Genomic DNA, 27843 nt, shown 5'->3' with positions numbered 1-27843 from the left:
CCCCCCTTTGATGGGCCCGGTACAAGGTTGTGCCAGAGGGTGGAATGGAAGGTCAGTTTCCCCCTGTGGTCCCTCAGGCGTCCAGTCCCTTTCCCCAGTGGCAAAGACGGTCACGGACGGTTCATGCCTCCCTCCGAAGACACGCTTATGCCTTTCCTTTAAAAACACACACGCCTGGTGGTAACATAGTCTACAGAGTCCTGTGTGCTCTTCCTTCAGGGTCTTGGAGATGACATTAGAGCTGGAATTCTCCATCTCAAGTGGTTCCCTGCCGTGGGGGCAGCCTGGCCCTCACCCACTTGCTTCCAGAAGAACCCCCTCCCCCCATCCTGACAGCACAGATACCTCCCTGGGCTACCAGATGCCCCCGGAGAACTGCCCCTTACCCCTACCCCGGGACTACGGGCCTAGAATTTCTTTGGTCTCTTAATGGACTCATGGTATACCAGGCGTCTGTCGACCGACGTGTAGATTGTTTCCAGTCGTTTTCTACAAACGATACTGATCTGAATAGCCAGTGACTATCTTTTTTTTTTATTTAAAAAAATTTTTTTTAATGTTTTTATTTTTTTTTTTTAACGTTTATTTATTTTTGAGACAGAGAGAGACAGAGCATGAACGGGGGAGGGGCAGAGAGAGAGGGAGACACAGAATCGGAAACAGGCTCCAGGCTCTGAGTGGTCAGCACAGAGCCCGACGCGGGGCTCAAACTCACGGACCGTGAGATCGTGACCTGAGCCGAAGTCGGACGCTTAACCGACGGAGCCACCCAGGCGCCCCTGTTTTTATTTATTTTTGAAGGAGGGAGAGAGAGAGAGTGCGCATGAGCTAGGGGAGGGGCAGAGAGAGAGAGAGAGGGAGACACAGAATCCGAAGCAGGCTCCAGGCTCCGAGATGTCAGCACAGAGCCTGATGCGGGGCTTGAACTCATGAACTGCGAGATCATGACCTGAGCCGAAGTCGGCCGCCCAACTGACGGAGCCACCCAGGCGCCCCTAGCCAGTGACTGTCTCTGGTCACAGGTGGGATTGTATTTGTAGGATAAATTCCCGGAGGTGGAATGCTGAACCCAGTCGTTCATGTGTGTTATCTGTGACCGATAAGGATAGGTTTTTTGGAACGGCCAGGCCCCACTGCTCATCAATCTGGTGAAAGCTGCAGAGCCACTCTCCGGAAAGCTGGGCACATGGGAAATTCAGTTTATTAACCCAGATCCAGGAAGCCCCAGATTCCTTGAATCCCACTGGTTCCTCCATCCCAGGTTCAGAGCCGTAGGTGTGGACTTTGTGTGGGTAGAATCCACAGAGCGAGCGACCACCTTAGGGATTGTGTGGGCCCCACTGGCCGGCCAGGCTTGTCCCACAATTTGGAGAAGTCCAGTGGGAGGGAAGAGAAACGAGTCCACAGTCACACAGCTGGTACCTCTTGTCCCTTGATGCATAAAGTCACGACCCTGGGGTTCGGGGCCGACCCCAGATGATGGCTGACCCCTGGAGGAACAGAGACTGAATCCAGAGGGGTTCTAGGATTATTGCTGAGGGTACAGCCCTTTGCCCCAGCAGGATGGAATTAAGTGACCCGGCCCTGGGTTAGACCCTGCCCAACAGGCGCCGGACCCCCAGCGCTTGACCGGAGCACCTGGGAATGGCTGCCTGCTGTCTGGACCTTGATGTAGTCCCTCCCGCAGGAGAAGCCCTCTCCTCCCAACCCCCAGCCGTCAGGGCCCATGCTGGTGGCCCGGACGGTCCCAAGCAGACCCACTGTGCCAGAGGAGCTAGCTAGGCCGCTCAGACCGGCCGCCAGGGCTCCTTCTCTCAGCGGGAAGCAGGTGGCCCGCCTTCAGATCTGTGAGAAGCGTGTCGAAACCTGGAAAGCGCGGCGTGGATCAACTTGTGATCTCACCCTTCCGTGAGGCCCGTCCCCAAAGAATTGCGATGGCCACATCCTGCTCTGGGAGCGGTTGTCTTGGCCTCCGGATCCAGCTCTGCTGAGTGGTGCTCTCAAGAATCATGCTGGCTGCACTCCATTCCCTTCTGCAATAGTTTCCACAGTCCCCCAGCACCTCTTGTTTATCAGGACAAGTCCGGCGTCTCCCTGTGGGTTTCTTGTCTGCGCTCAGTGACCCCCCTCTCATCCCCTTGTCCTCAGAAGAGGGTCAGCTGTTGAAGAGGGTGTTCTGGAGAATGGTATGAGGAGGCAGCTGATGTCTCTTGAGCTCTCACGGCGTGAGCCGGCGATAATGCTTTCAGCCGGCCAGTCTCAATCTGGCCTAAGCGAAAATGGGGACATTTCTCTCTACTCTCCAGGAGACATTGGCAATATCTGGAGACATTTTGGGTTGTCACAACTTGGGTTCCTATTAGTATCTAGTGGGTGGAGGCTCGGGATGCCGCTCAACACCCCGTAACGCACTGGGCAGCCTCCACCCCCAAGAATTATCTGGGCCCAGACGTCATTAGTGCTGAGATTGAGAAACTCTGCTTTAAGATTTGAGAAGAGTGACAATAATTATACCAGAACAAACAAACGAAAACAATACAACAACAACAAAGTCTCTCCTGGGCCATTCTTGCGATAGCTACGTGCTTTTCTTAGTTTTCAAAACACAGATAACCGCATATACCCAGAGAGACAGGCACGTAAAACTCAGCATCCAGATCCCACGTTGTCAGAACCCCAGAGTGCCTTTTGGAACCTGGTATGTTTAAGAAGGTAGAAGCTTGCATCGTTGCTTCTCAGCTGGGGTGACTAACCCTGCCCCCCTTCCCTCTGCCCCCCCACCCCCATGCACCCGTGTGGGGACATTTGGCGATGTCAGAGACGGTTTTTGGTCGTCACTGCTTGGGGAGAGGGTGCTGCTGGCATCGAGTGGGTAGGGGCCGGGGATGGTTGCTGAACACCTCACGGTACGCAGCCAGCCTTCCCCACAACAAAGAATTATCCGGCCCCAAATGTGAGGAGCGCTGAGGTTGAGAAACAGTGCTTTGAAACAGGCTCTTCGTGGCAGAGGCTTGTAACAGTGTTGTTTCTAAATTGAGAACTAGAAGCCAGGTGGATGTGGGAGAGCCAGGGGCAATGGAGAGGCTTGGTTCCTAGTTGACGCTGTGATATTGATTAAAAGTTTCTGATCTCACTGCCGATACTGATAACAAACCAGTTGTTAGTATCTGGCAATATCCCGGCAAAGTCCGTGCCAGTTCACCTCTGGTGACAACGTTCAAGTCTCGCATAAGGTTGGTTTGGACTTGAATGGGAAGTTCGTGAGCTTTTACTTCTTGTTGCAAACTGGCCACCGCTGGGCTGAGGCACGGTGAAGGATCTGTAGAGGAAAATGCTGGAAGGAACAGGCATCTGTCTGAGGCCTCAGTCCTACCACCCATCTGGTACTTATGTACATATAGGACTGGGGGCGATGCTTTAGTCTGAATATTTCTGGGGACCTAAGGAGGGTAAGGAGACCCCACTAACAAGATCCAGACTGGGAAGTTCATTTCTCATCGTAAATGACATTAATTTCCAGACCTAAACTGCTAACTGCTTTCTGATATTTCTTGTGGCTGGGCCAGATTTGAGAGTGTAACTAGGGATAGAGTTGGCAGCCGCCTGGAATGCTGGCTTGACTTTTTTTTTTCTTTTCTCTCTTTCTCTCTCCTTTTTTTTTTTTTTTTTTTTCTTGGCCTGAAAGGAGGGAGAGAGTTTGAACTGAAAGATTGGTTCTGTGAGAGCTAGGAGGAAAATTCATGACTGCCATATCCCAGAGCTTTGAAGTTCGTTGGATGCTTGCTAGGCCCTGGGTTTGTGCCTAGGAGGAAAGATCAGACTTCCTTTGAGAGGCATGAGGTGGGGAAAGGGCTGGGGCACCCAGGACCCCAACCTTTAGAGTAATTAGTATCAGGGAGATGTGGCTGGTGTTTGGAACGTCCCCAGATCCTGCCTGCTCTGACCTATTTTTTAAGCCTTATTGTGTGGAATCCCACTTGATTTCCTAGCAAAGGGTTTAGCCTGTTAAGTAATAAATATGGAGTGATCTTAGATGCAAAAAGCTGGACCGTGTAGCTCCCTCATCAGCGGGAGTTAAAGCACGGAACCTGCGTGCTGAGCACAACAGGCAAAGTGGGGTCCCTGCCCCAGGCCCTTGAGCTCAGCAGCTGCAGGCTAACTGCCGGAAGACCCTCTGCCTTGGGGCAGCACACGCGGGGATGGATGGCTTTGGTTGTTACTGTGTCCACGTGAGATGGGATCTGGATTAAGTCCAACTTTGCCGGAAGCAACTCTGCTGACTCCCCTTTGTAAGAAGACCTTTGAACTAGCGGCATCCCTGTGGGACCCTGGACCGAGATGTTCCCGTCCCGCTCCCTTGGTGGACAGACCAGCCTGCTCTTTCCACTTGGCTTTGGGCCGCCAGCTTGCTGGATGGGTAGAGTAACCAGCCTGGTGTTTTAGGCCTGGACTGGGGAGCTACAGAACAGGGGTGAGACTGCCCTCCCCCAAAGGAACCTGGGACCTCCTTAAACCCCACCGCTTCCCAGGCCTGTCCGTGAAGCTGGGTGAACCTGGCCGCCTTCACAGGACCCTGTTCGCCGTCACGGAGGCTCTCTGTAACCAGGCAGCATCCTGCGTATTCTCGTTAATAAACCAGGACCTCTCAAGCGGGCATCGTGTTCTGCTTCTGCTCCCCGTGCCTGCCGAGCGTGAGGTGGCAAGTTCACCTCTGACTCAGAACCCTGTGTTGATTAAAGACCAGTCAGCGTGCCTGGGTGCTCTTCTCCCTACTTAGCTGGCTCTGTGTGAAGGCAGAGCCATGGGACACTTAATTATAGTCCACGTGCCTCTGAATAATAGCATGTGAGGTGAGGAGTTTCGTAGCAGCTCCCTGCTCAGTTTCAGAAACTGGGGGCTGTCACATTTCTGAGACCCCAGAACTTAGCGAGTGAACCGAGGAGCCAGTGCTGTTTACCCCTCAACCCATCCCCCCAGCTTTCCCTTTGTGGAGCCCCCATCTGAGCGCTAGTTTGTACGGATGGTTCTGAGTTCGGCGGTTCACCCCTCAGGTGCCCGTATGCACATCTGCTCGAGTTTTTCCTCCGAGGAAACACCAGTTGTGACCAGGCCTACTCAGGCCTGCCCTTTGCCTCTGGCATGCGTTCCATGGCCTTTGACCCAAGGACATGGGCCGGTTAGCTGTGCTCTGGCCTGTCTCAGCCCTTCCCCTCTTCTGTTGTTGCCAATATTTTGAAACTGATCCAATCTGGGGAAACTCGGCTTTTGTTTGTTTATTAGAGAGAGAACAAGCGGGGAGGGGCAGAGAGCAAGAGAATCCCAAGCAGGCTCTGAGCTGTCAGCCCAGAGCCTGGCGCTGGGCTCGATCCCGTGAACCGTGAGATCACGACCTGAGCCGAAATCAAGAGTCAGACGCTTAACCCCCTGAGCCCCCCACCAGGCACCCCAAAACTTAGGTTTTAGTTTGGCCCCGTGGCCCACTTCCTTCATGGGATTTCGGAAGCAAGTGCGTTGCGCGTTCTGGCTCTGTGGCAAGTGGGAGCCAGGGGCTTGGCGGGAGGAAAGTAGTCTTCTGTTTCTTATTTCGAAGGTGAAATTTGTAAAATTTGTAAGCTGGAGGGAAGGTGTGATGCTGAAGTTTTCCAGCCACAGACCTTCTCTGCCCCGGGGGTTGGGAGCTGTGCAGGCCGGCTGAGGCGTCTTTACCCTCGAACTCCAACCCTGATGGCGTTTCCTGGCTGGCGAAGTGTGAGGGGCAGCCTCTTCTGGTGCTCTTTCAAGGCTGCCCCTGGCAAGCTGGGTGGAGAAGTGTGTCAGACTGGCAGCAGCTGGTTTCTGTCTTCTCTCCTTGCTCTCTCCTCTCCCTCCCCCCTCCCCCCCTTCCTCCCTCCCTCACCTGGTCCCTGCCCTACCCCTGTCCTGCCCCCCCCCCACCCCCCCCTCCCCGCCCCAAGCTTTCGCAGGCTGGATTGGGTGGCCACTTCTCACTTCTCAGGAGCACTGCAGTTTGGGTACATTTCCGCTCATTTCCTGTTAGGCAGTAACCAGGGTTCCAGAACGCAGGATCCCAGAGGACAGCTCCACCTTCCTTTTCCGCTCAGCTCCTAGAAAAAACCTGCTGACTGGGCCCTGAGAGTGGGGTCACGCGGAGACTCCCAACCACAGCAGGAAAATAGATGTGTGATTTCCTCCGAAGGATCTGACTCAGCATCGGGTCGCTGCCCAGCTGCTCAGAGTTCCACACCTGGGGATCGAGCACCTCCAGTGGCCTCCCACACCCCGTGTCTGAGACCTCCAGCCCCGTGGCCACTGTCCCCACAGGGCTCACAGTCGTAGGGAGTGCTGTCCAGTCAGACGATGTGACGTGTCCACCGAGGGTCACAGAGGCTGTGGGTTGTTCTCCCACACCCGGCAGCCCTCCCTGCCCTTGGCCTGGTGAGGCTTAGTTCCCCTCCCATGTGTCCCTTCAACCTTCCCACAGCATCTCCCCAGCCCCCCGGCAGTCAGAGCCCCTGTTCCTGTTTCTCAGACTCCTGCGTAGTTGCCTTCCCAGTCAAGGGCTGGGATTGATGTCTTTGTCACTGGATCCTAAGTCTCTGCGGGTAGCGCCCCGTGTAGTTCTGCCGTTGCCGTGTGCCCAGTTGAGCCCAGCCCCTGGCCTGTCCCGGACACTCAGTGTTGTATCGGATGGACGGACAGACGGATGTTTGCGCACACTAGTGAGCAAATGGTTGCGTCATGGGTTGTGGGTGCAGATGCCGGAGCTTTGGTGTCAGCACGCCTAGAGGAAGCAGAGCCTGGGACAGGCGGGAAGTATGAACATCCCCAGCTGGCCTGGCATTCAGGGCCTCCTGGAGCCCTGCCTGGTCCCGGTTTTAAGTCCCACCCCTTCCCTTTGTGGGTGGCACACTCCAGTCCGACCGGTGTGTCCGCCCAGCCGGCTACCTTGTACTGCCTTGTACCTTACCTTCCCCACCCCAGCCCGGTCTCCCTGTCCACTTCCTGTTTGTGTCTTTATGCTTGCCATCTCCTTTGGCCACCCGCTGGAAAGACTTGTCCGTGCTCTGAGCATCCGGCCCGCTGGTCTCCACCCACGTGCCACACACCAAACACATCCTCACACCAGAGTGTGCTTTTCTTCTCGTCAGACCGGAGCTCCTGAGGGAGCAGGGCTTGCTGGCCAAGTTGTCGGAAATGGTGGGCTTCTGAGAGCGGGAGTGGGGCAGGACAGTGACAGGGACGTGGCTGCTGCTGTGTCCCTGGGGGCGGCTCCTGCTCAGGTCCAGGCAGACCTCCAGGCGAGCAGAGTGGCTGACAAACCTCCATCAGGAACAGGTCCAACTGGTTTAAAAATAATTCAAAGCTCAGAGACTGTCCCCTTGGCTTTAGATTGGCACGACAGAATGTGCACGATTCAGTCGCTACTCCCCAGGAGTTCCCAAGCATCACCTTGGCTCATAATTCACATCTTTGCCAGTGCCCTCCACCCAGCCCTACTTTTTCAAAAGTGCAACAATTGATGAACTTTCTGTCATTTTGGGCCTTAGCCCCAGGATTGAGCAACGACCCACATTCTTAGGAAGCCCTTTGGGAAGGAAACTGGTAACTTCCTGCTCCTTTTTACCCCCAAGGACCCAAAGCTCCTCCTGGTCCCCTCCGCCCGCTCGCCTTCCCCGCTTGAGGCCCCATGGCTGCCTGAAGGCAAACGGGCAGGCATCCATCAGCCCGAAGGCCTCACCCCATCAGAGCCCGGGCTTTGTGGAGGCAGCCGCGCAGCGCTGGCCCTTCAAGGCCAGTCTTTGTGGTTCAGAAGAGGGCCGCTGAGGGGCTGGGGGTGGATTTCTCCATCGCTTAACCTCACCTGCCCGGCCTAGGGTTCACCTTTCCCTCCTGGGAGCTCAGGAGCCCTTGCTGTGGTTAGTCTCTTGCTTCTTGCTGCCCTGCGCAGGGCGGCCTTTTGCCCATCTTCGAGGGGTTTAGGACTTGCTGTGGCTCCCCACTGACTGCCAAGCTGGCCTCTGGGTCAGGGCCCCCAAACGCATGCAAGTGAGGCCCCCCACAGAGGCGGGCCGCGAGGTCCTGGACGTGAAGATCCAGGTGTCCGTCTCCTCCAGCTGTGGCATGGAACTTCGTCGCAGCGGAGAAGTGTGAGGCGGTCGTCCCGGGCTCCCAGCCGGGCGTCTCTGGCTCCAGCGCCTCAAGGGCACCCGGGTGTTCTCTCCCTGCCTCCCACAGCAGGCCCCGGCTTTGTCCCAGAGCACGGCTTCAGCTCAGGGCGGCCGGGAGGCACCGGCAGCCCCTGCTGCTCGGTGGGACCTCTCCACCACCTGGGGATGAGCAGGCGTGGGAGTCTTAAGTGGAAGCTGCGGGCCGGAGGGGTTTCTGGGACTCGGGAGGGCGCGAAGATGGTCCTTTTGCCCGGTTGCCTCCGCCGTGCCCCTGGAGTCCAGGAGTCGGCTCGGCTTTCCAGCAGAGCCCGCGGGGTTGACCTCTGGGAGTTTCCCCTCGGTGGCTCACGGCTCACGCTCACCGGGCCCGGAGCCAGCCGCCGCTGGGGTGTTGCGGAGGGACGCCTCTTCTCCGGCGCCTCGCTGAGTTGTTGCTGTTGTGATCAGTATTTATGACTTTTCGCTGATCGCATCGTTGTGTTCTGTTGACGTGGTCACGTGAACGTGCTGTGCGTCACGATACGTCACGTCGTGTTCCATCAGTAGCCGTTATCTAGCTAACGTTAAGTTGTATGCTTACGTATGAAGTTACGCGCAACGCGTCTTACCTTGTGTCCCTGCTATCGCTGCGGGACCGTGAAGTGTTCCAAGCATAGAAATAGAGATGAGGAAGGACCGCAAGAGCCAAGTGCCCACAAGAGCTTCATGCAGCACGAATACAGTCACAGTCAAAGCCCCCTCCCTCGTTTGCACCTTTATTGCACAGAAGTAACGCCCAAAGTGCCCAGGATTGTTTTTGCGAGTTCACCCCTCCTCTAAGTGGCGTGAGGTGCTCGTGTCGCTCAGCACTCTGGGCGTGTCCCCTTTACGTGTGTCCCCAGACACATGTAACTCTAGGTTCACTGCTCGGCCGGCTGGCTTTCCCCGGTATGACGGTGCCACAGTGCACTTATCCGGCCCCTGCCAGTGGGCATTTAGGGCTTTGCGCGCTTTTGTTCTTCCGGACCGTGTGGCGGTGAGCTCTCTTGCAGGTGTCCCCTCCGGCACGTGCCTCAGTTTTTCCGGACTTATACCTCATTTAATGAAGCCATATAGGTTTTCAGCGGTACCAGCCTGGAAAACGAAACAAAACAAAACCCGTACTCAGTTTGCATGACCCGAAGTCCTGAGCCCAAAGCTGGCGAGAGTCACGTGTCTGAACACTCACAACGGTGATGGTTTCAGGCGATGTTTCAGGTGTGCTGCCCAGGGAGCTCAGCAGGGGCATGGAGGCTCCGAGGCACGGGCTAAGCTGGGGGTCGTCCAGGGGGAGGGCGAACCGTGGGTAAACCCAGGGTAAACCCAGGGAGGCAGCCCGCACCCAGAGCCCTGCATCTGCCCTGTGTCCTCCTCACAGAATTAATCTGGTCCTCGGCCTGTCACCTCCTCAATAGCCGTGTCCTCAGTCCTGTTCTCCACAGCGAGGCTGAGTTCGCAGAAAGCTCCTGGCGTCCGGTCTTGCCACACAGGGCCACTTGGGCTGGTGCATCCGGTCAGAGCTCGCCTGCCCGCTAGTATGTGTCTGTACGTGGGCGCTTTGCAGTCGCTCGATTCCCAGCTGTGCCTTCTGGTTTCGGCTCCGGCTGTTAACCAGCGTCCTGTGGCAGTATGTTTAGCGCCACTTTTTTTTTTTTTTTTTTTTTTTGCATTGTTGTGCTTTTTGTGGATGATTTCACTGTTTGAAATGGCCCCACGCGCAGAACTATGGTGCTGGCTGGTGGTGCTAAGTGCAGGAAGGCTGCGCTGTGCCTTACGGAGGAAACCTGTGTGCGCCATGAGCTTCCTTCGGGACGGGGTTACCGCGCTGTTGGCTGAGTTCACCGTTGACGAGTCAATAGCGTGTATGAACTATGGTGTCTTTAAACAGAAACGCACGTGATGCGAGGTGATGTATTGATCGGCCGTGACTAGAGGCTCATAGAAACCTAACCCCAATATCTCTCCCAGGAGCTGTGGCTCCACGTTCAGCAGTTCAGTGTTTGCAGGGACTTTCTAGAACAGAACTGCTATGAATGAGTGGCGAGAACCGCCTGCAGTTCCCGTGGCAGGCAGGGTGACTCAGGGTGAACCCAAGGGTGTCCCCACCCCACAGAGCCTGCGTGCATGCTGCCTTGGCCAAGAGCCCTTGCTGGTGGGATCCACAGCATGGAGCTGGAGATGCAGAGACCACTCGGAGTTAACCGGGTGGGCCCCGTCTGCTGATCAGGGCTCCTTAAACGCAGGCTCCTGTCCCCTCTGGGGTGAGAGGGAAATGTGACTGCAGAACAGAGGACCAGGGAGAATGGAGCATGGCACGTCGGCTCCACAGCCTTTGGGGACAGGACAGGCCACAGCCAGGGAACGCAAGCTGCCTCTAGAAGCCAGGAGAGGCGGGGAAACCCCCAGAGCTGCCGGCACCTTGGTCTCGAGCCTGGTGAGGTCCACGTCGGATTTCTGACCTCTTTAAGGTTTTTGTGTTGTTTCAGCGTCCGGTCGTTTAACGTGTTGTATTGTTTAGGAAACTTGTGTTGTTTTGTCACTGAGGTTACAGTAATTTGTTGTGGCAGCCAGAGGGAATGCAGACAGGTCCCCCCATCTTAAAGCCTTGTCCAGAGACAGGTTTTCGGCTCAGTCTTTAAGGGGTGGGTGTGTGCACACACGCATGTGTGTGTTTTCTCTCCGTTAGCTCTCGCCTCCAACCTGATGGCCAGACTCCACCAGAAAATAGGACTGGTGCACTTGGCCAAGTCCACTTAGGGGGTCACTGTGCTAAGAACAGTTCCTCCAAGAGCCGCTTCCACTGAAGTGCTCTTTGGAGCAAATCGGAAGCTCTGCAATGGTCACTCCCTGGTTCCTGGATCCCCCACCTTGGCGACTTAAGAGCTGGTGAATTCGTAGACCATCCCCCGTCACCGTTGTTTAATGTGCATTTGAAAACTGGCTCTGTGCTCAGGCCTTATGCAAAACCACCGTGTCAGCCTCAGGGTGCCGCGGCACAGGCAGCATCTCAGGAGGGTCTCCATCTCCCGGGGCTCCTGCCAGGTGTGTAGAAGGAGGCTGGCAGCTCTCGAGCCCAGTGGCACCTTTCTTCCCGTTGTGAAGCCTGGAAGCTCACACCAGACGCCCTTTGCTTAACGACCCCTCACATCTTGAGAAGGGGCACTTCAGAACCCCGTCCTGGGCATCTGTTTCCGTGCCAGCCCTCAGCTCCTCTGCCCTCGGCACTGGTTCAGGTCCCCGTGTCCCTTGTCTCTGCCTTTCCTCACTCCATGTCCCTTTCTCCTTTCTGCACCCAACCCATCGTTCAAAGTGCAGTTCAGGGCCATCTCCTTCGTGAACCCTGCCTGGTTCTCTCCCCACAAGGAGGAAGTGGCCTCTCCCTATCCCTTGGCATAGATCCCTTCTATCATCATTTTTTTGGTGTGGTTATATTATTCATTTTCCCCCTCTACTGCATCTGGCACATCTAATGATTATGTGTTGAATGAACTGGGCAACTTTCTCAAAAGGAGGAATCCGGGTTTCTGACTTTGACCCCGGTTGTCCATCCCCATCCCGACCGAGCAGATCAGCTCAGGGTAGGAGTCTGCAGGGTGACTGAGTGATTGAAATAGGGCTGATACAGTAACCCAAGGTCCTATGACAGGAGACTGAAGGGAGGGACCAGGGACGATTCCCAAGGTGATGACCCTGGGCGCTGGCGTTGCGTCTGGACGTGGGAAGGAGAAAGGAAAAGAGGACACACGCAGCTAGAGTGAGGCCCCAGCGTTGGAGCCTCAGGGCCACTGGCCTGCCCTGTTGGGTTCTTACCCCTCATCCGGGAGCCCAGACACAGTCTGTGGAGTCGGTCCTTGCAGGGAAGCGGAGGCAGCCCCGGGTGCTGGGAGATGGCCCTGGCTGCTAGACCCGCGTCACGAGGCGGAGAGGGATTTGAGCACTCTTACGGCTCCGAGCTTAAGAAGCGGCAACGCCAGACGTGTATCACATGGGTGACAACAGAGAAGGAAGGCCAGGGGAAAAGACCACCAGACTGGGAGCGCAGGCTTCCTTTTCTCCTGCAAAAAATAAAAACAGCCTCATTGACGAGTACCTTGAGTCAGAATTGCACTGCCGTCTTGGCCAATGCAGCACGACCCTGACCCCACGTCGTGGGGGTGAAACTCCGTTCCCTGAGTGGAAGTGCGGCCTGGATGCGCACAGCAGCGCCGTCCGGGAGAACGGGGGGGACGGGGGTCTCGGGTGGGGGCGCTGGGGGCAGGAATCCCATTAGCCCGGATGGAGGGTAGAAATCCACTTGGGGGTGGTGAGGGCCGGCCGGCAGGCGGGCTTGGTTGGCTGGGTGAGAGCGGGAGGAAGAGGGCGGACTGGAGACTGGTGCAGCGGTTGTGTGCCAGGGGCTCCTCTCCACTGGGGGGTTCCCACCCATTCCTTCCAGCTCGGTGCCCCGCCCACCCTGCCCCAAGGTGGAGCTTCGGGATCGGGTACAGCCCATCAGCTGTGTGGTTGGTGCTGTGAGATTTCTTGGAGTCGAGGTTCCGTCACTGTCCCCTCGGGTGGGGCTTCTGTGGCAGAGGAAGAGCTGGCAGGTCGGCCTGCTGTGGACGTGGTTTTTATCCCTGCCTGGGTGCGTGGGAAGCCATGGGTCCCTCCTAGGAGGGCTCCCCAGAAGGCCTTTCACCCCAGGAACGCGGACTCGTTACCGTCCCTGTCATGTGGGCCCCTCGGCAGATCCTGTTTCTGGGCCTCGTCGGAGTCGTGGAGCCCTGCACACGGCTGCTGCCTGCACACAGCCCTCCTGGCCGCCTTTCCTTGGGTCTTGTGCCCCGCAGCGAGCAGCAGGCGTGCGTGTGTCGGGTGGTCTGTGGTTTTTAAAGCACGTTCACACCTGAGTCCCACAGCACGTCGCCCCCACCTCCCGTGGTACAGGTGAGGAAACTGAGGCTCAGAAGGGGCTGCCTCTTGCATAGAGTTATGGGGCCTAGAGTGCCCTCCCAGGAACTCCCGGAGGGCGGGCTGTGCGTGCTAACGGTACCTGTTATCTCAATGGATATTGGTTGTCCCGGTACCTAATGGGAGCCAGGCCCCTGCCACCCTCCCAGCTCCTCACGGGAGGCACACTGCCCACTGGAAGTTGGTGTTTGGGGGTGGGGACGGGGGCGAGGCTGTCCCAGGTGGCATTGCTGGAGTGAAGATGAGCCCTGAGGGAGGAGAAGGGGGCCCCTGAGAACGGCTCGTCTCCGTCTGTGGCCTGCAGCACGGTCCCCGGGTGCTCGCCCACTGCCGGGGCGCGAATGGTGACAGCGAGTGTGTGCGCGTGCGCACGTGTGCGTGTGCGAGGCCTGACCGCGCATCCTGAGAAAGGACAGGTCTGCCTGCTCTGTTCACTAGAAGGGTGGGTGGCAGCTGGGGGCCCAGGAGCAGTTTGCCCCAGTGACTGCCAGAACTGCCGGCCTAACCCCGGCCGCTCCCTTCTCCTCTGCCCTGCTGGTCTGTGCTGCGGTGACTGCACCGTGATTCCGAGACTCCTCCCAGCTCTGAGTTCTCGAGACTGACTTTGCAGTTGAGAAGGGCGAGTGCCCCTGGACAGATGGGGGGTGTGTAGGGAGAGGAGTGGTCGGGCAGGGTCACGGCCATAAACACGCAGCAGGGGCTGGTCTCCCGGGCTGAGAGCTGCTGATGGCTTCACCTCTCCCTGCTTGCCACGTGCTGTCCTGGGATCAGCACCTGCCCAGGTGCTTTTGTAGCCACGCTGGAAGAAACCGGTCTTGGGGACCGTGGGCCACCGTGGCCGTGAGTCACCTGTTAGCCAAGCCTGTTGTCACCGCCCTGATGTGACAGGCGAGCAGTAGAGCCAGGTGAGGGTACATTCCTCAGCACGCACTCAGGGCCTCCGCCTGGAGCTGTGTCAAGGAGCTCTGCCCTCACAGCGGCCCTCGGCGCCCCGAGCGTGTGTGGGCCCGGTCCCACACAGCTCCAGCCTGGCGTGTTTCTGTTTGGTCTTTAGAGGCTGTTTGCCTGCCAGCCTTCCTTTCCTGTGTCCTGTGCTCCCAAACCACAGACTTGTGGCTCTCACGCGGGTTCCTGTCGATAAGAAACCATTGCCATTCCGGGAGTGGGGTCCTCTGGATGCGAACCAGCCCGGGCCTGGCTTGCTCAGATTTTTTTCTTTGCAAATTTTCCCGAACCTTTGCTCTCTGGTGAGGGAGCCGGCTGTGGGCAGACCTGGGGTGGAGAGCAGGGAGCTGGGCTGGCAGCCTCCAGCCAGAGTGCCAGCCTGGCCTGAATTGCCCACAAGCAGACACCAAGGGGAAGTTGGGGATACGGACAGGTGCTGCCGTCTGCTAGCTCCTGAGTCCGCTGCCACCGCGGAGCGGTGTGTGAAGTCGTGTCAGTTAGGTGCTTCCTGGTTCAAGCGTGGGCACAGCAGTGATGGGGTTGCTCACTTCAAGTTCACAGTCCGGCGGGCGGAGGGCCATAAAGAGATGGGAATGAGGCGGTGCCGTCACCGAACAGAAGACGCAGCTCGAGTGAACCTGGTCCAAGGTGATGTCTGAAGGGGGTGGGGGCTTGAGAAAAGAAGTGCCAGTAGTGTGATGGGACAGGTGGCCAGGGGCCACATCGCTCCTGCCTAGATAAGGAGGCAGGTGATGGAGAACCAGGAGGGCTTCCTGGAAGAGGTGGCTTCTCATTAGTTAGGCTTTTAAAAATGGAAGGGGTCTTAGAGACAGGAGCGATGGCCTCTGTGTTCCAGGAGGCAGGGGCTCTGGGCTTTAGATCGATTCATCGGTCACCTTAGCTCGTCGTGGTTGGGGTACTCACGGCCCCTCATTGAGACTTGTGCCCGGGTGCCTAGCCCCTTGTGTGGTAAGCTGTGCTCCCAGTGTTTGATACTGACCTTGTGTCTGTGCCTTCCAAGCAGGATTTCCAAACTTCATCTCCTGTCTCTTCCTGAAGAGTTAGTCTTATGTCAGCTCTGCCATCGATAAAAGAGGAGTTTGTGGAACACCCTTGTTGTCTCTGCACACGCAGAGCAGAATCCTGCTTCGCCACCCTGACTGTGGACCGGCAGCTGGCGGCCACCGCACGGCACGCGCTGAGCGACGCGGGGCTGGCGCCGCCGGGCCAGGCAGGACTCGGGGGACTTATTACATTTGTTTGTGGGCTGGGTGTTTCTTTTTTATAAGTTTTCGTCTGAAACTGACTTTCCCAGTTGTGTGACCCACAGCCCTCCTGCCTCATCCCCAAGATGAGACGATAAAATGCACAAGGCTGATACATATCCAGGCATTTTAGCCCTGTCACGAATCCCACGTGTGGCCTTTTCCAAGGAGACGAGCGTCAGACAATTGCTGGCATCTTGGTAGTTGGTAAAAACTGTCTGTATGGTAGTTGGTAAAAACTGCCGGCTGGGATCAGGCCCAGCTCAGAGTCCCCCCGTCGGCGGGTCTAGTTCCTTCCACCTGTCCTGGGAGGAGGCAGAGGGAGCTCACAGCCTGAGCTCCCACCCCAGTCTGCTGGTCCCTCTGCTGGGCCTGTGGCTTTGCTTCTCCCTTGCCCAGGGTGTGTTCTGGGCAGAGCCACAGTCAGCAGGTGGGGGCGAGGGAGTCCTATCCAGTTCTTCCCAGGTTAGCAACACCGTGCCACGGGAAGGGTTCTGCATGAGGGGGACTGGTGGACCCCCCCGAAGAGCTCCAGTCTGGCGCACCCCTGGTATTTGTACAGGGCTCTTTAATGTTTTGGGAGCTTTGGCCTCGTGTCAGCCCTGAGCCATGGGTTGTGTCAAGTTCCAGAAGGCTCAGGACAGAGCCGGCCCTTGAATTCAGGTCTCCTGCCTCTGGGCCAGCATACGTAACTTGGGCCCTTGGCCTGACATCCAGGAGCAGGTAAGGTCCTCCTGACCACCCGCTTGCAGGGGCCTAAGATCGGCCCCACACTTGCTGGTGGGAGGACTGGGGTTTGCAGCCCACCCCAAGTGCCGACCTCAGTCCCCAGCAGACCAGTGCTCGTTATTAATCAGCTCCCTTGCACCCAGAGCCCCTGACACCCAGCCTCTGAAAATAAGGAAATGGGCCCCTGGGTTGCTCAGGTGGTTAAGGATCCAACTTTGGCTCAGGTCATGATCTCACTGTTTGTGGGCTTGAACCCCGCGTGGAGCTCTGCCCTGGTGGTATGGAGCCTGCTTGGGATTCTCTCCCACTTGCTCTGCCCCTCCCCGACTTGTGTTCTCTCTCTTAAAATAAATAAATAAACTTAAAAAGGAAGGGAGGGAGGGAGGGAGGGAAAAGAAAATGAGGAAACAAGCCAGAGAAGTGCAGGGGCAGCCTCCGGAGACGGTGATTTTAACACTTTTGGGGCTCAGTTACCCCTTCCGCCCGGCTTGGTCTCACAGTGTGCACCACACTGCCTGGCCCTGAGCAAGGCACCTCGCCTCCTGGGCCTTAGTTGTCCTGTTTATGAGGTGAAGGTAGTTGCTCAGAGGCTGCAGCTGGGCCGGGTGGTTGCTCGAGGTCTCAAGTGGCTCTTTCCGTTCCTTTTGGGGTCTCAAGGATGACAGAAGGACCACGGAACATCATCATCTGTGCTGTGTGACTCTTTCTCAGCTCCTGCTGTCCTGCCTTCCTCTGCAAGCCATGAGTGTTTCAGCTGGAAGCCAGCTTTCCCCAGCACCCAGCAGGGCCACTTCCTCCCCCAGATTCTGTGTAATCGATCAGGGACCTGGTTAACTGTGGATGAAAAGGAGGGCCAGTTTTGTTAAGTGGCCTCTGCTTCCTTGTGGGGAAGCTCTGGCATCTTAATGGAAATCCGAGGATTGTCGATCTTTACAGTTGAACCTGGGCCAACACTCCATTTCATTGACAAGGAAACCAGGAGGGTCCCCAGAGGAGCCAAGACTAGGACTAGAGGTCACTGCTCCACCACGGTGCGTGGGGAGGGTGCTCAGTCCTGCGGCTCCTGGCCAGACGGACTGGGAGGGGAAATCCCTGTCTGTGGCCAGTGTTGGCCAGCCTGGGCCCTCCGCAGGCCGACACTCAGCCTGCCCTGTCCCCACACCGTGCACGTGGAGCCCAGGCCAGGCAGGGCGAGTTTCTGGTTACTCCTTCTCCTAGGACTGCTGAGTCACCTTGGGGGAGGGACAGGCACTTCCTTGAAGCAGGGCTGAGGCCAGCTCTGTACGTTTGGTGGCTGGGACCCTGAAGCAACAGGAGACGGCACTTGCAGCTGCCTGCGCCCATTCTGCCTCTGCTCGGCCCCTCGCTTGGCCTCCGGGTCCTCCCGTGCCACTGGGCCTGTGTTTCGTTAGCCCCTCCTTGGGAGGCGGGGATAGGGGGTGGGTGGGGGTGGGGACGGCCCTGAAGGGAAGCAGCCGGGGCGCGGCCGACACGCCATGCTGACCCTGTCCTGTCCAAGAGCGACCCTTTGTAGGTGGGAAGAGGGGCCAGCCAGTCCGATGGTATCCATCAGGCCCATGCAATGTGCTGGCTTGGGGCAGAAAGCAAGATGCACGGTCCCTGCACCCTGGGAGTGTGCTGTCAGCTAGGGACCAACGTGGTATCCAGAGTTAGGGAGAGTGCTCTGAGGAGGGGGCCTGGGGGCCTCTAACGGGACATCACACTGAAGCTGGGGCCTCTGACTCCCCCCAGCAGTTAGGCTGGAATGATGGACTGGGGGCAGGGAAGCAGTCCTGGGGGTGCAGGCAAAGCCCAGGCAGGTGCCTGGAGAGGGTGGCAGGCCCTGACTTGGCTCATGGAGAGTCCTGGACAGGAGGCAGGAGCAAGGCCCAGGGAGGGAGGCCAGTGTGGAAGCTCCCCGGGGTCCCAGGGAAGGGGTGAGGAGAGTCCGAACCAGGGAGGGGGCAGGCCTGGTTCAGGCACGTGGAGGGGGCACGAAGGGACCTCGTGACAGACTCCAAGGTGTTGTGAACCTCATTAGGAAAGCCGTGTGACCATGTGGGGGAGGGTGGGCGGCGACCTCACTGTCAGTGAAGAAAAATCCTTTTAGCCGGAGCCGAAAGGGCAGCTTCCTGGGCGTCTGCCGTGTGGGAGCCTCTCCCGGCTGGTACTCGGACTGTGTTGCCTGCAGAAGCAGAGGTCAGGGCTTGAAGACCAGGCCTCAGCGACATCCCTCTTGTGTCTCGGGGACAGTGACACCCAGAGCTTCGTCACCTGACTCATCACTCTCTCCGCCTTGACAGTCCCTGAGTGATTGATTCTCCCCGTCTGCCTCGCCACTTCCTTCTCCAGTCAGTTCTTCCCGATGCTCGCTTCCTGCTTTGCTCCCAGTGCAGTGGCCATGGCTAGCTCAGACTTCTGGATTAAGCCAGACAGGTGACTCCAGGGCCTTCCCCCGTCATTTGAACAGCATGTGCCAGGCAGGGAAGCAGCAGCTGGGACTTCACGCGGCATTCAGCTCACCGCCTTCCAGACAGCAAAGTGTTGATCTTCCCGGGCCAGCCCGGGGGCCCTGCTCTTCATCTCGAGGAGCCAAGCGGTACAGGGAGGTGGGAGGCTTGAGCCCGCCTGAGACGTGACCTAAACGGCCGGTCCTGCAGGTGGCAGAAAACCACAGGGGTCCAGATGGCAAGAGGCCAGGTCTGACCAGGGCCCCCATGCCAGGCTCCTCTGCACAGCTTTCCTGGCTCTTTCCCCAGACGACAGCCAGTCCCGTCTGGCTGGGAGACCGGCAGCTGGCATGTCCCAGCAGTCTGGGGGGCCTCCGGCTTCTGCTTCTGAGCCAGCCTCTCAGCCGCTGCTGCCCCTTCTGCTGAGGGAACGCCCCGGCTTTCAGAGGCCACTGTCTTCGGGCGCCAATACTAGGCTCCCAGTGAGGCCCTGCCATACTGCGTGCGGAAGTGTGTCTGCGGGTGTGTGTCTGCTCGCCGGGGCCTGATCTGGTGGCCACCATGCCCAGTTTGGAGCCTCTGTGTGGAACATAACCTCGGGAGACTTTTCCTGGTTGATCGCTTCCACTGCTCCGTTTCACCAAAAGCTGCAGTTGAGAAAACACTGAGTTTTGATCTCTAGGAGGAGAGGAAGTGTGCGCCCTGAGCCCGAAGGGTACGGGGAAATTGCAGAATTCCCGGTACGCCTAAGGAAGTTCTGACTTGTCGGAGCCCTTCCCTCCGTGGGGTTTACCAAAGGGGGTGGCGACTTAGCGCACAAATATTTACGAAGCGCCTGCGACGGATAAAAGTGTCGCTCGGTGCCAAGACCTTCAGTCTGTCGCTGACACGTCTTCACATCCTCCTGCTCCACCCACGAGGGGCGGGAAGGTTCATTTGGGCACAGATGATGTTTCTGTGGCCCCTACTTCAGTGGCACCTCTCCCTCATCCCCGGGCCGGTGGCCCAGCCCTGCGTCTTGTGACCTTTGCTCTCAGAGCCAGTGGGAGCTCCGCCCCAGTCAGCTAGCGGTTCTTCAGTTCTTCTGGAGAACTCACAAGGCCCCGAGGGGCCGGCCTCTGGAAACTGTCCCGAGTATCCCGGGCACGCTGGGGGCCACGGAAGGATTCTGGGTGGGAACGGACACATCGAGAGAAGGCGGCTCTGGGGCAGCCGGGGCACCACACACGTCGCCTCTGCAGAAGCACACTCGGCTCACCTCGCCTTTTCAGAAAGAGAGTCCCGTTAGGCAGAGAGGACACCAGCTGTGTCTCTGCCGGCGCCCCTAGGTGGGGGCGCAGTGGGGTGGGAAGAGGAAGGAGAGCTTGGAGGAGCCCCGCAGTTTCTTGTCGGGCAGGGCAGCAGACAAGCTCAGCCCCGCGCCCTGCGCGTGCCGTGGTTCTGAGTCATGAGACAGAAGACCCGAGAAGGGCCGCTCTGCCGCGTTTGCTCAGAGCGTTCCAGATGTCAGGAGGCGGCAGGGAGGGCGGCCCAAGTGGGAAGGGGTTTGGAGAGAGTGTGTCTGTCCTCGGGCCCCTCCCCATGAAGTCACCCTGGCTCAGGAATTTCTCAGCTCTGCCTGTGGCCTCTTGGGGCCTCCCACGTCCAGGCCTGGTGCACACCGCATTCTGACCCCTCCTCATAGCCCTGGGAGGCCCTGTGTAGGCCCCGGGCCTCACCCCCCTTCTGTCGCTCACCAGTCGTCCAGTACAGGGCACCGCGTAGGCGGACTGGCAGGTCCCATGGGTCTGAGCACAGCTCCCGTCTCCACATAACAGCTCCACGGCCTGTCACCCTTGTTTCCTCATCTGTTAAATGGGCCCTCTGGTCCCTGCGTCCTCATTGAGTAGATACGGGGCCCGGCACTTAGTAGTCCAGGAACAGCAGCCCTCGTGGCCCGAACCGGCCTCTCACTCATGTCTCTCTCTGCCCACCCGGCCTGGCCCTGCCATTTGGGACCCGGCCTTTCAGGTCCGGCTCAGACAGCACTGGCTTTGCGGCCACGTCCTGCTGCCCTTTGGGCGTATTTACACCTCCTCTGTGACTCTTACCGTGTTCTCTCCGTTGCTCTTACGTCGGACGGTCTCCTCTCCCGTGCCAGAGGGGCGCTCCTCAAGGCCAGGACAGACTCCCGTGCCCGGTCCATACCTCTTCCTGCTGCAGACACAGTTCATCACACCATGGCGGTCAGCTAGTGCTGGCCTGTCCACGCCCTCCTGACAGCCGTCACTGACTGGGGCAGCAGGTGCTCACACCTGAGAGCCAGGAGGCCTGGTCCCTGGCCCGGATCCTCAGGATGGCAAGTCTAGGGCCACAGCCCTAGTGGCTGGGCTAGAGTGACTGGGCCTGGGCCCTCCGGGCTCCCCTCGGCCCCTTGTTTCCATCACCTATTCCAGGCCAGTCGCTCGGGCTCTCCAGCAGTGCCTACCGGCAGCTTCTCCCCTCCACGCCTGGCCCTGGGCTCGCCCTCACCTCTGAGGATGGTGTGGGGAATGTCACCCTAACGCCCACAGATGGGCAGGACCAAGTCAGCTAGGCAGAGGCAGGAGGGGAAGCATGCGCCAGGAGAGGTCAGGTGACTTCCAGTGTTAGCCTGGGAGGTGGTCCTTGAGCGTCACAAGTAGGCCACCACAGCACAAGGTGGCTGGACACAGTGTAGGACACGAGTAGGAAAACGTTAGCCCCCATCTGAGACCGTGTGGCCCCGAGCAGCCCCGCTTGTCCCCCCTTCTCCCCGCTCCTCTGTGCCAGCCTCCTCTTCCTTTTTTCCCCCTTAAACCCTTAGATCATCAAAGCAGATCATCTGCCCAGGTCACTGAGCCTGCAGATCGGCCCCTTCATTTTCCGTGTCACGTGTATCGATCAGGTTTCCTTGCAGAGATGATTCGGTTACGAGGCTGCCGTTGGCTTCCTCCCACTCAGCAGGATTCGTGCCACTTCCCCAGCTGCCACCAAGTGGCCTCACACAGATGTGCCTGCCGGTGTGGACAGTTGTCCCCGTGCTCCCCCCCCACCCCCCATGAAAGACCCTGCCCTGGCCTTTCTGTGTTCCGCTTGACCACTGCTCATGGCACACGGCATCTCTGTTCTCTCTGGGGATCATTCTGCATACCCGCGCTTTCTCTCCCGAGTGTCCCGATCCCTCACTCCCCAAAGATGGCCAAGACTCTGGAACAGTAACGCCAGTCTTTGAAAGTACAGCCCCTTTCCCAACTGGTCTTTGGTATTGAAGCCCACAGGCCAGCACCCACCCACGGAAGTCACGTGGGTGCTCTGGGCTGAGGATTCGGCTCCGTTCCCAGCTCGCTCCCCTCCCAGGTGCCCAGTTCACAGGTGGTGCCGTGAGGTCCGCTGCTGATAAACACAAGATCCTGCGACAGGCCGCCGTCTGCCTGATGCAGCCACTTGTGGACACAGCCTTGCAAATGCGATCATTGAAAGGCCGGTGGGATCTGGGCCCCGGGAGTGCCCGGAGAGCAGCGCGAGGGGGTCGGGCGAGCAGGGAGGCGCACAGGGAGCGGGGCCTCTTGCTCCATCACCAGCGGCAAGCACCTCTGCAGTCTGAACTTAGGGGCATGGAGCCACAGATCCCCGTCCCATCCTGGAGTGCCTGCCACCTGGGCTGGGGGCAGAGCATGCTCTTCCCGAAGGTCAGAAGCAGTATAGGAGTAGTATCAGGCCAGACACGTGGTGAGCGTCCATTCGTGCGATTTCCAGAACAGGTACCACTAGAAGAGAGGGAACTTCCTTCCTGCTGGAGGTGTTCGGAAGCCTGGCAAGGTGCTGGCACTAGAGCTCCTCTAAGGGTAGCTCACGGCCGGCGGCTCGTGGCCCGCGGAATCTTGGTAAAACCATTAAAGCAGATGGACACCGGAACCTCACCGCTCAGAGGTGCCCCAGAGCACGGTACTCACACAGCGGGTGCCCGGTGGCCCAGCCATGGTCTTTGTTGACACAGCCGCCCAGCCTCCCCCAGGAGAGACCCCACCCCACCCCAGGCCCTCCGTGGACACGGTCCCCGAGTGCCAGCCTGAGGCCCACCGTGCGGGCGGAGCCAGGCCAGGTGAGCGAGGAGCGCAGGTGGACACGGAGACTCGCCTCCGGAGGCCGCTGCCAGGTCCCACCGAGTCTCGGCTCGTGGGGGGCACGTGGGGCACAGGCTTGTGTCTGAACTGAGGCAGAGCTCTGGAGATGTTCTGGCCCGGGCGGGGCTTCGTGTTGGCCGCCGGGAGGTGCCAGCATGGGTTTCACGGCGGCAGCCGTCACGGAAGCGCTGCTGGTGATCGGTGGGGCCCAGGAGGCTGTGGTTTCCATGCACCACCGCGGCCATCGCGCTGCAGGAGCGGGTCCGCAGCCAGGCGGGGCTCGGCCAGCGGGGGGACGGCCCCTCCACGCCGTGAGCCCGTGGGAGTCCCCGGCTGTGTCTCAGACGTGGAGGGGAAGAGCGGACCCACCAGGCATGGGAGGAGGACAGGCTGTAGTGAGCACCGAGCGAGCGAGGGAGCACGGAAGGTGAGCTCCTCTTCGTCTGGGGCGCAGACTTTACAGGCGGAGGTGTTGTCTGTGATGGCGTCTGCTGCTCTCGTCGGGTCCGCTTTTCCCGAGCAGCACTGAAATGTCGGGGGTGCAGCCTTCCCCACAGACGGGCCCTTTGGGGCCCTCCAGCCCCCTCCACCCTGACAGCGTCCCAGCCCCTGAGCTTCCGGGGCTGGCTGCTCAGTGACAGGAGGCCTGTGGTTCCTAGAAAACCCCGTTCCTCACACCCAAGGGTGCCTCCTCGTTACCGACATGGCTTCCGGCTTTCCCCGTGGAGCCCTCGGGGCCTGTCCACTGGACGCGGCCTGCGGCCCAGCGAGCCCACACGCAGAGGTGCGGATTCTGATGCTGCGTTGCCGTGGGCTCCTTTGGTTTCCCCTTTTGCCTTTGGGCCTCTTGTCATGCTTTCATCCGTTTGAGCTGGTTCCAAGACCACGAGCCCTGGAGGGAAAGGATGTAGGGGACAGTCACCTGCTACCTGAGGGATTTGAGCCCCGAGCTCCCGGGCAGGGTGAAGGGAGGCTAGGAGGGGCCCGGGTGCCTCCAGCATGGCCTTCTGTGTGCCCAGGTGCAAGGATGGCCTGGAAAACCCATCCCTACACGTGGTGCTGAGGAGCCGGGGGCTCCCAAGGGAGGCACCCCCACCCCCCACCCCTGGAAGACTGCAGGGTCGTCCCGCGCCCCTCCCCTGGGGGGAAGGATGTGGCTCCTGCCCCGGAGACCTGTCCCTGTTGGCCCCGTGCCCGGGTCCCTGTCCTCCTGCACCCGGGGCCCGGAAGGTGTGGTTTTGAGCACTGTTGCTCCAGCTCCCTCCCAGTTCACCAGAAGAGTCTGGTCTCACGTCAGGCAGTGAACTCATTTCCCTCTCTGGCAACCACTGAATTTGGGAATGTCCTGTTTTATCATCATCAAAAGAACTGAAACCGTCCCATGAAATAAAATGGAACGCCCCATCAACGCCCAGGGAGACACCAGGGTCTTTTCCTTACCGAGTGGCTAGCAGAAGCAGGAGGGTGGCCCCTGCCCCTCCTACCAGGTCCCTGGGAGGATGGCGTAAGGCCCAAGCCGCTCCAGGTGGCAGCAGTCATGGGGCAGGCCCTGCACCAGCCCGCTTCCTTCCTGCCCCCCCGCCCGCCCCCCGCAGTGGCCTCACCTGCACCCCAGGCCCTTCCTGGACTCCCAGGCTCAGCCTAGTAGAAAGCCCCTGACCCACTGGGGCACTCAGCCCTGTCTCCTCTTGACGCTGCTTGGGGGGCAGAGGCCGCAAAGAGACGAGGCAGTTCCCACATCCGTTCAACCACAGGACCTCCTCCTCACTGCAGACCTGTTGGTTTCCCAGAGGCGCCCAGGGAGAATCCATATCAGGGAAGTGTCAGGCCCAGGGTTCCCGAGATTCCTTCCCAGAAATGCAGGGAAAGTGGGAAGAGGGAGGTGTGTGGTTCCCTGAGCAAAGAGGCTTTGGTGAACCTCTTCCCCATGCCTAGAGCTGAACCATGGCATCACTGGCTGCGTGTGAGCACTTCAGCCCCATGAGGGGACGTCATCAGCTGTTGGCTGGCCCCAGGCAGGTCTCTGGGGGTGGGGGGCACTCGAGTAGGCATGGCCAGGGAAGGCTTCTGCCTTCTAGCAGAAGGTGCCCCCCCCCCCCGACCCCGCAAAGCCCTGGGTTTGAAGGTGTGGGTTTGGAGTCGGGGCCTTGCTTGGCCACCCATCTTCCCATCAGCTGCCATGTTCGGCATCCTGAGGAGCCATCGTGGATGTGCTGACCCCTCAGTCCGCTCCCACTGGTGGTGGACGTGGCTGGAAAGCATCCTTGGGCCTCTCCCTCCTCTGAGGCTCACACTGTTTTCCCTCCTTCTGTCCCCCAGCTGGTCAGTGAGAAGGTCGGAGGCGCCGAAGGGACCAAGCTCGATGAGGACTTCAAGGAGATGGAGAAGGTACCAGGGGAGGTGATGCGCCCTGCCTGGTGCTCAGCACTGTTTGCCAAGTGCCCGTGGCCACAGCGCCACTTCTGGGCTGTGGGTGGGGCTCCTGGATGGACAGACCCCCCAGCCACGGGGGACCCGTGTAGCGAACCACAGTAGGCAGGGAGGCCAGCAGCCCTCCGAGCGGCGGGCGGCCCTTGTGTGGGCTCTGAGGCAGGTGGGGCTTGGGAGCAGGGCGAGGGCTGTCCAGGGGCTCCGGGTTTGGCCTCCGGTGCATGATGGTTATAAAACCCCCACACGCTGCCTCTCTTCACAGAAGGTGGACGTTACCAGCAAGGCTGTGACAGAAGTGCTGGCCAGAACCATTGAGTACCTGCAGCCCAACCCAGGTAGGGGTACCAGCCAGCTAGTCTGGAATTTTCCCATTACTGGAGCACGAAGGAGGAATGTACAAGCTCAGAGAACTGAAATGCCCAGGTGGGCAGCTTGTGTGTGTGGCTGGATCCCGAGGATCCAAGGGATGTCCTCAGTCCTGCACTTCTGTCCACTTCATCCGGCAGCTCTCATTCTGCGTGGCGGTCCTAGCCTTAAATCACCCTTACGGCTGACAGTCCCAGCAGAAAAGAGCGTCTTTTCCACATAACCAACTCACTAGACCAGTTGGAATCGGTTGCCTACCCTTGGAGCACGAGGTGGGGTCCCCTAGTCCGAGAGGGAGACAGGGACCTTTCCCTGAGGGCAACCCAAGTGCCGGTTCCCATAGCAGGAGGTGATGGGTGTGGGACGCGCGGTGACACCAGTCACGTCCATTCAAGGCCTGTGCCACGGACAGCCCGGAGCAGGCAGAGGGAAGTGCGTGGCTCCCCTCCCCCCACCCCAGCGGAGGGCTGTGTCTGGGGCACCTGTGCGCACCTGCGCCTGCCCCCCACGCCTTCTCTGAGGTGCTACTCCCGGGCCAGGGAAGGCAGCTTCTTGATGACAGCTGGGCCGCAGGACGAGGAGGCCCGGAGGGCCCAGAGGAGCCGGTCACCTCCTGCCTCCCGCCAGGGCTCCTCTGTGGCTGAGGTGAGCAGAGAAGGGGAGGTCTGTGCAGGAGCTTCTTCGCAGAGCCTGGCTGTCAGCAGGCATAGGAACCGAGGTCCCTTGGGCCAGGGCAGTGCTTTAGAAAGAAGGGTGCTGGGGAGAGGAGGAACCCAGAGAGGAGCAGCCGGTGGCCGGTCAAGTGCAGGCCTCCAGGCTTCGTGAGCGAGACTGGCCGCGTGCCTACCCAGCCTGTTCTGTTCCAGCCTCACGGGCCAAGCTGACGATGCTCAACACGGTGTCCAAGATCCGCGGGCAGGTGAAGAACCCTGGCTACCCGCAGTCAGAGGGCCTGCTGGGCGAGTGCATGATCCGCCACGGCAAGGAGCTGGGCGGCGAGTCCAACTTCGGTGAGGGCTGCGGGAGGCCACTTCCCTGCCGCTGCAGAGTTTTCCGTGGGGACGAGCGAGGATCGGAGTGTTGGCTGTAGGGCCACAGCCACTGGCAGGCCTGCCCTCCAGCCGCAGCTGATGCTGGGGAAGCCGGTCCTTGCAGTGGGGGCTTGTTTGACACCCGTCCTCGCCAGCTCCCGGCTGCTGGGGCTCAGGATCAGACCCCAGGGTCCCTTGTTGGCTCCTGAATTCTGGCATCTGGGCCCTGGGGCGGGAGGACACTTTAGAAGTTGGGGTGTCCTGGGCCCCTAGGCCGCGGCCTCCTGTGACAGTTTCTTCCCCATTCCGGGTTCTGCCGCAGGCGACGCCCTGCTGGATGCCGGGGAGTCCATGAAGCGCCTGGCGGAGGTGAAAGATTCCCTGGACATAGAAGTCAAGCAGAATTTCATCGACCCTTTGCAGAATCTGTGCGACAAAGACCTGAAGGAGATCCAGGTGCTGCCCGCGTCCCTCGTCCCCCCCACCCCCACCGCGCCCTGCCCAGTGTGGCTCCCCAGTTCACACACACAACCCCCCACCCCAGCACCACCTGAAGAAGCTGGAGGGCCGCCGCCTGGACTTCGACTACAAGAAGAAGCGGCAGGGCAGGATCCCCGATGAGGAGCTGCGCCAGGCCCTGGAGAAATTCGAAGAGTCCAAGGAGGTGGCGGAGACCAGCATGCACAACCTCCTGGAGACGGATGTACGTCTGGGCCCCACTGGGGGGGAGCCCGGAAGGCGGGGCCGGTGGGCGGAGTCACGTGTGCCCCGCCCGCAACGGGTTCAGCGCCCAGGTGGAGCCTCCGGGACTTAAGGGGGCAGCCACCCTCCCCTTCAAGCCCCCTAAAGCTTTCTGGGCACCTCCACGGGCAGCAGTAGGGTCAGGCAGATGGGGAGAGGGCCGGGCCCCTGTGCCAGGAGCGTTCTGGAGAGGCTCCCTTTAGAGGCGGCCTTGCGGGGCGGGGTCACAGGGAGAGCCTCCCCTTCAGCAGCCGGTCGGTCGCTTGCAGATCGAGCAGGTGAGCCAGCTCTCTGCGCTGGTGGATGCCCAGCTGGACTACCACCGGCAGGCCGTGCAGATCCTGGACGAGCTGGCCGACAAGCTCAAGCGAAGGTGAGCCCCGTCCTGCTTTGGGCCCGTCTTTCAGGGCACCCGGGACACCGCCACCAGCTTCTAGGAGGCTGCACTCAGGGTGGAGGTTCCAGGAGAAAGACCTGATGGGCTTGTCCCGCTTGTCAGAGGGGAGGGCTGGAGTGGCCTCGGACGGGGGGCGGGGGGCAGGGCAGGGCTGCTGTCTCCCGAGAGTCCGTAGTCCAGTGCCTGAGAAGGGGAGCCTCGTGCAGCCATGTTCCCAGGCAGGGTGGGC

The 27843-nt window shown here is 59.5% G+C and overlaps 1 protein-coding gene across 2 annotated transcripts in view; it reads left to right on the top strand.

Annotated features, from left to right (window-relative positions):
• Window positions 1-27843, top strand: part of SH3GL1 (SH3 domain containing GRB2 like 1, endophilin A2) — a 30899-nt gene that overhangs the window by 666 nt on the left and 2390 nt on the right. The window contains exons 1-7 of one of the 2 annotated variants that reach the window (XM_047841786.1): window positions 18833-23076; window positions 24969-25037; window positions 25342-25414; window positions 26312-26455; window positions 26799-26932; window positions 27021-27179; window positions 27487-27590. In XM_047841786.1, coding sequence (XP_047697742.1) covers window positions 22756-23076; window positions 24969-25037; window positions 25342-25414; window positions 26312-26455; window positions 26799-26932; window positions 27021-27179; window positions 27487-27590 — 1004 coding nt within the window. In that variant the 5' untranslated portion in view covers window positions 18833-22755. Of the gene's footprint in view, window positions 1-18832; window positions 23077-24968; window positions 25038-25341; window positions 25415-26311; window positions 26456-26798; window positions 26933-27020; window positions 27180-27486; window positions 27591-27843 lie in introns of those variants that run through there. The other variant, XM_047841794.1, reaches the window with a different exon arrangement.

The sequence above is a fragment of the Prionailurus viverrinus genome, chromosome A2 (genome assembly GCF_022837055.1).
Source record: "Prionailurus viverrinus isolate Anna chromosome A2, UM_Priviv_1.0, whole genome shotgun sequence".
NCBI lineage: Eukaryota > Metazoa > Chordata > Mammalia > Carnivora > Felidae > Prionailurus > Prionailurus viverrinus.
Note: the sequence above shows the minus strand (reverse complement) of the source record. Positions and strands in the feature narration are given on the sequence as shown.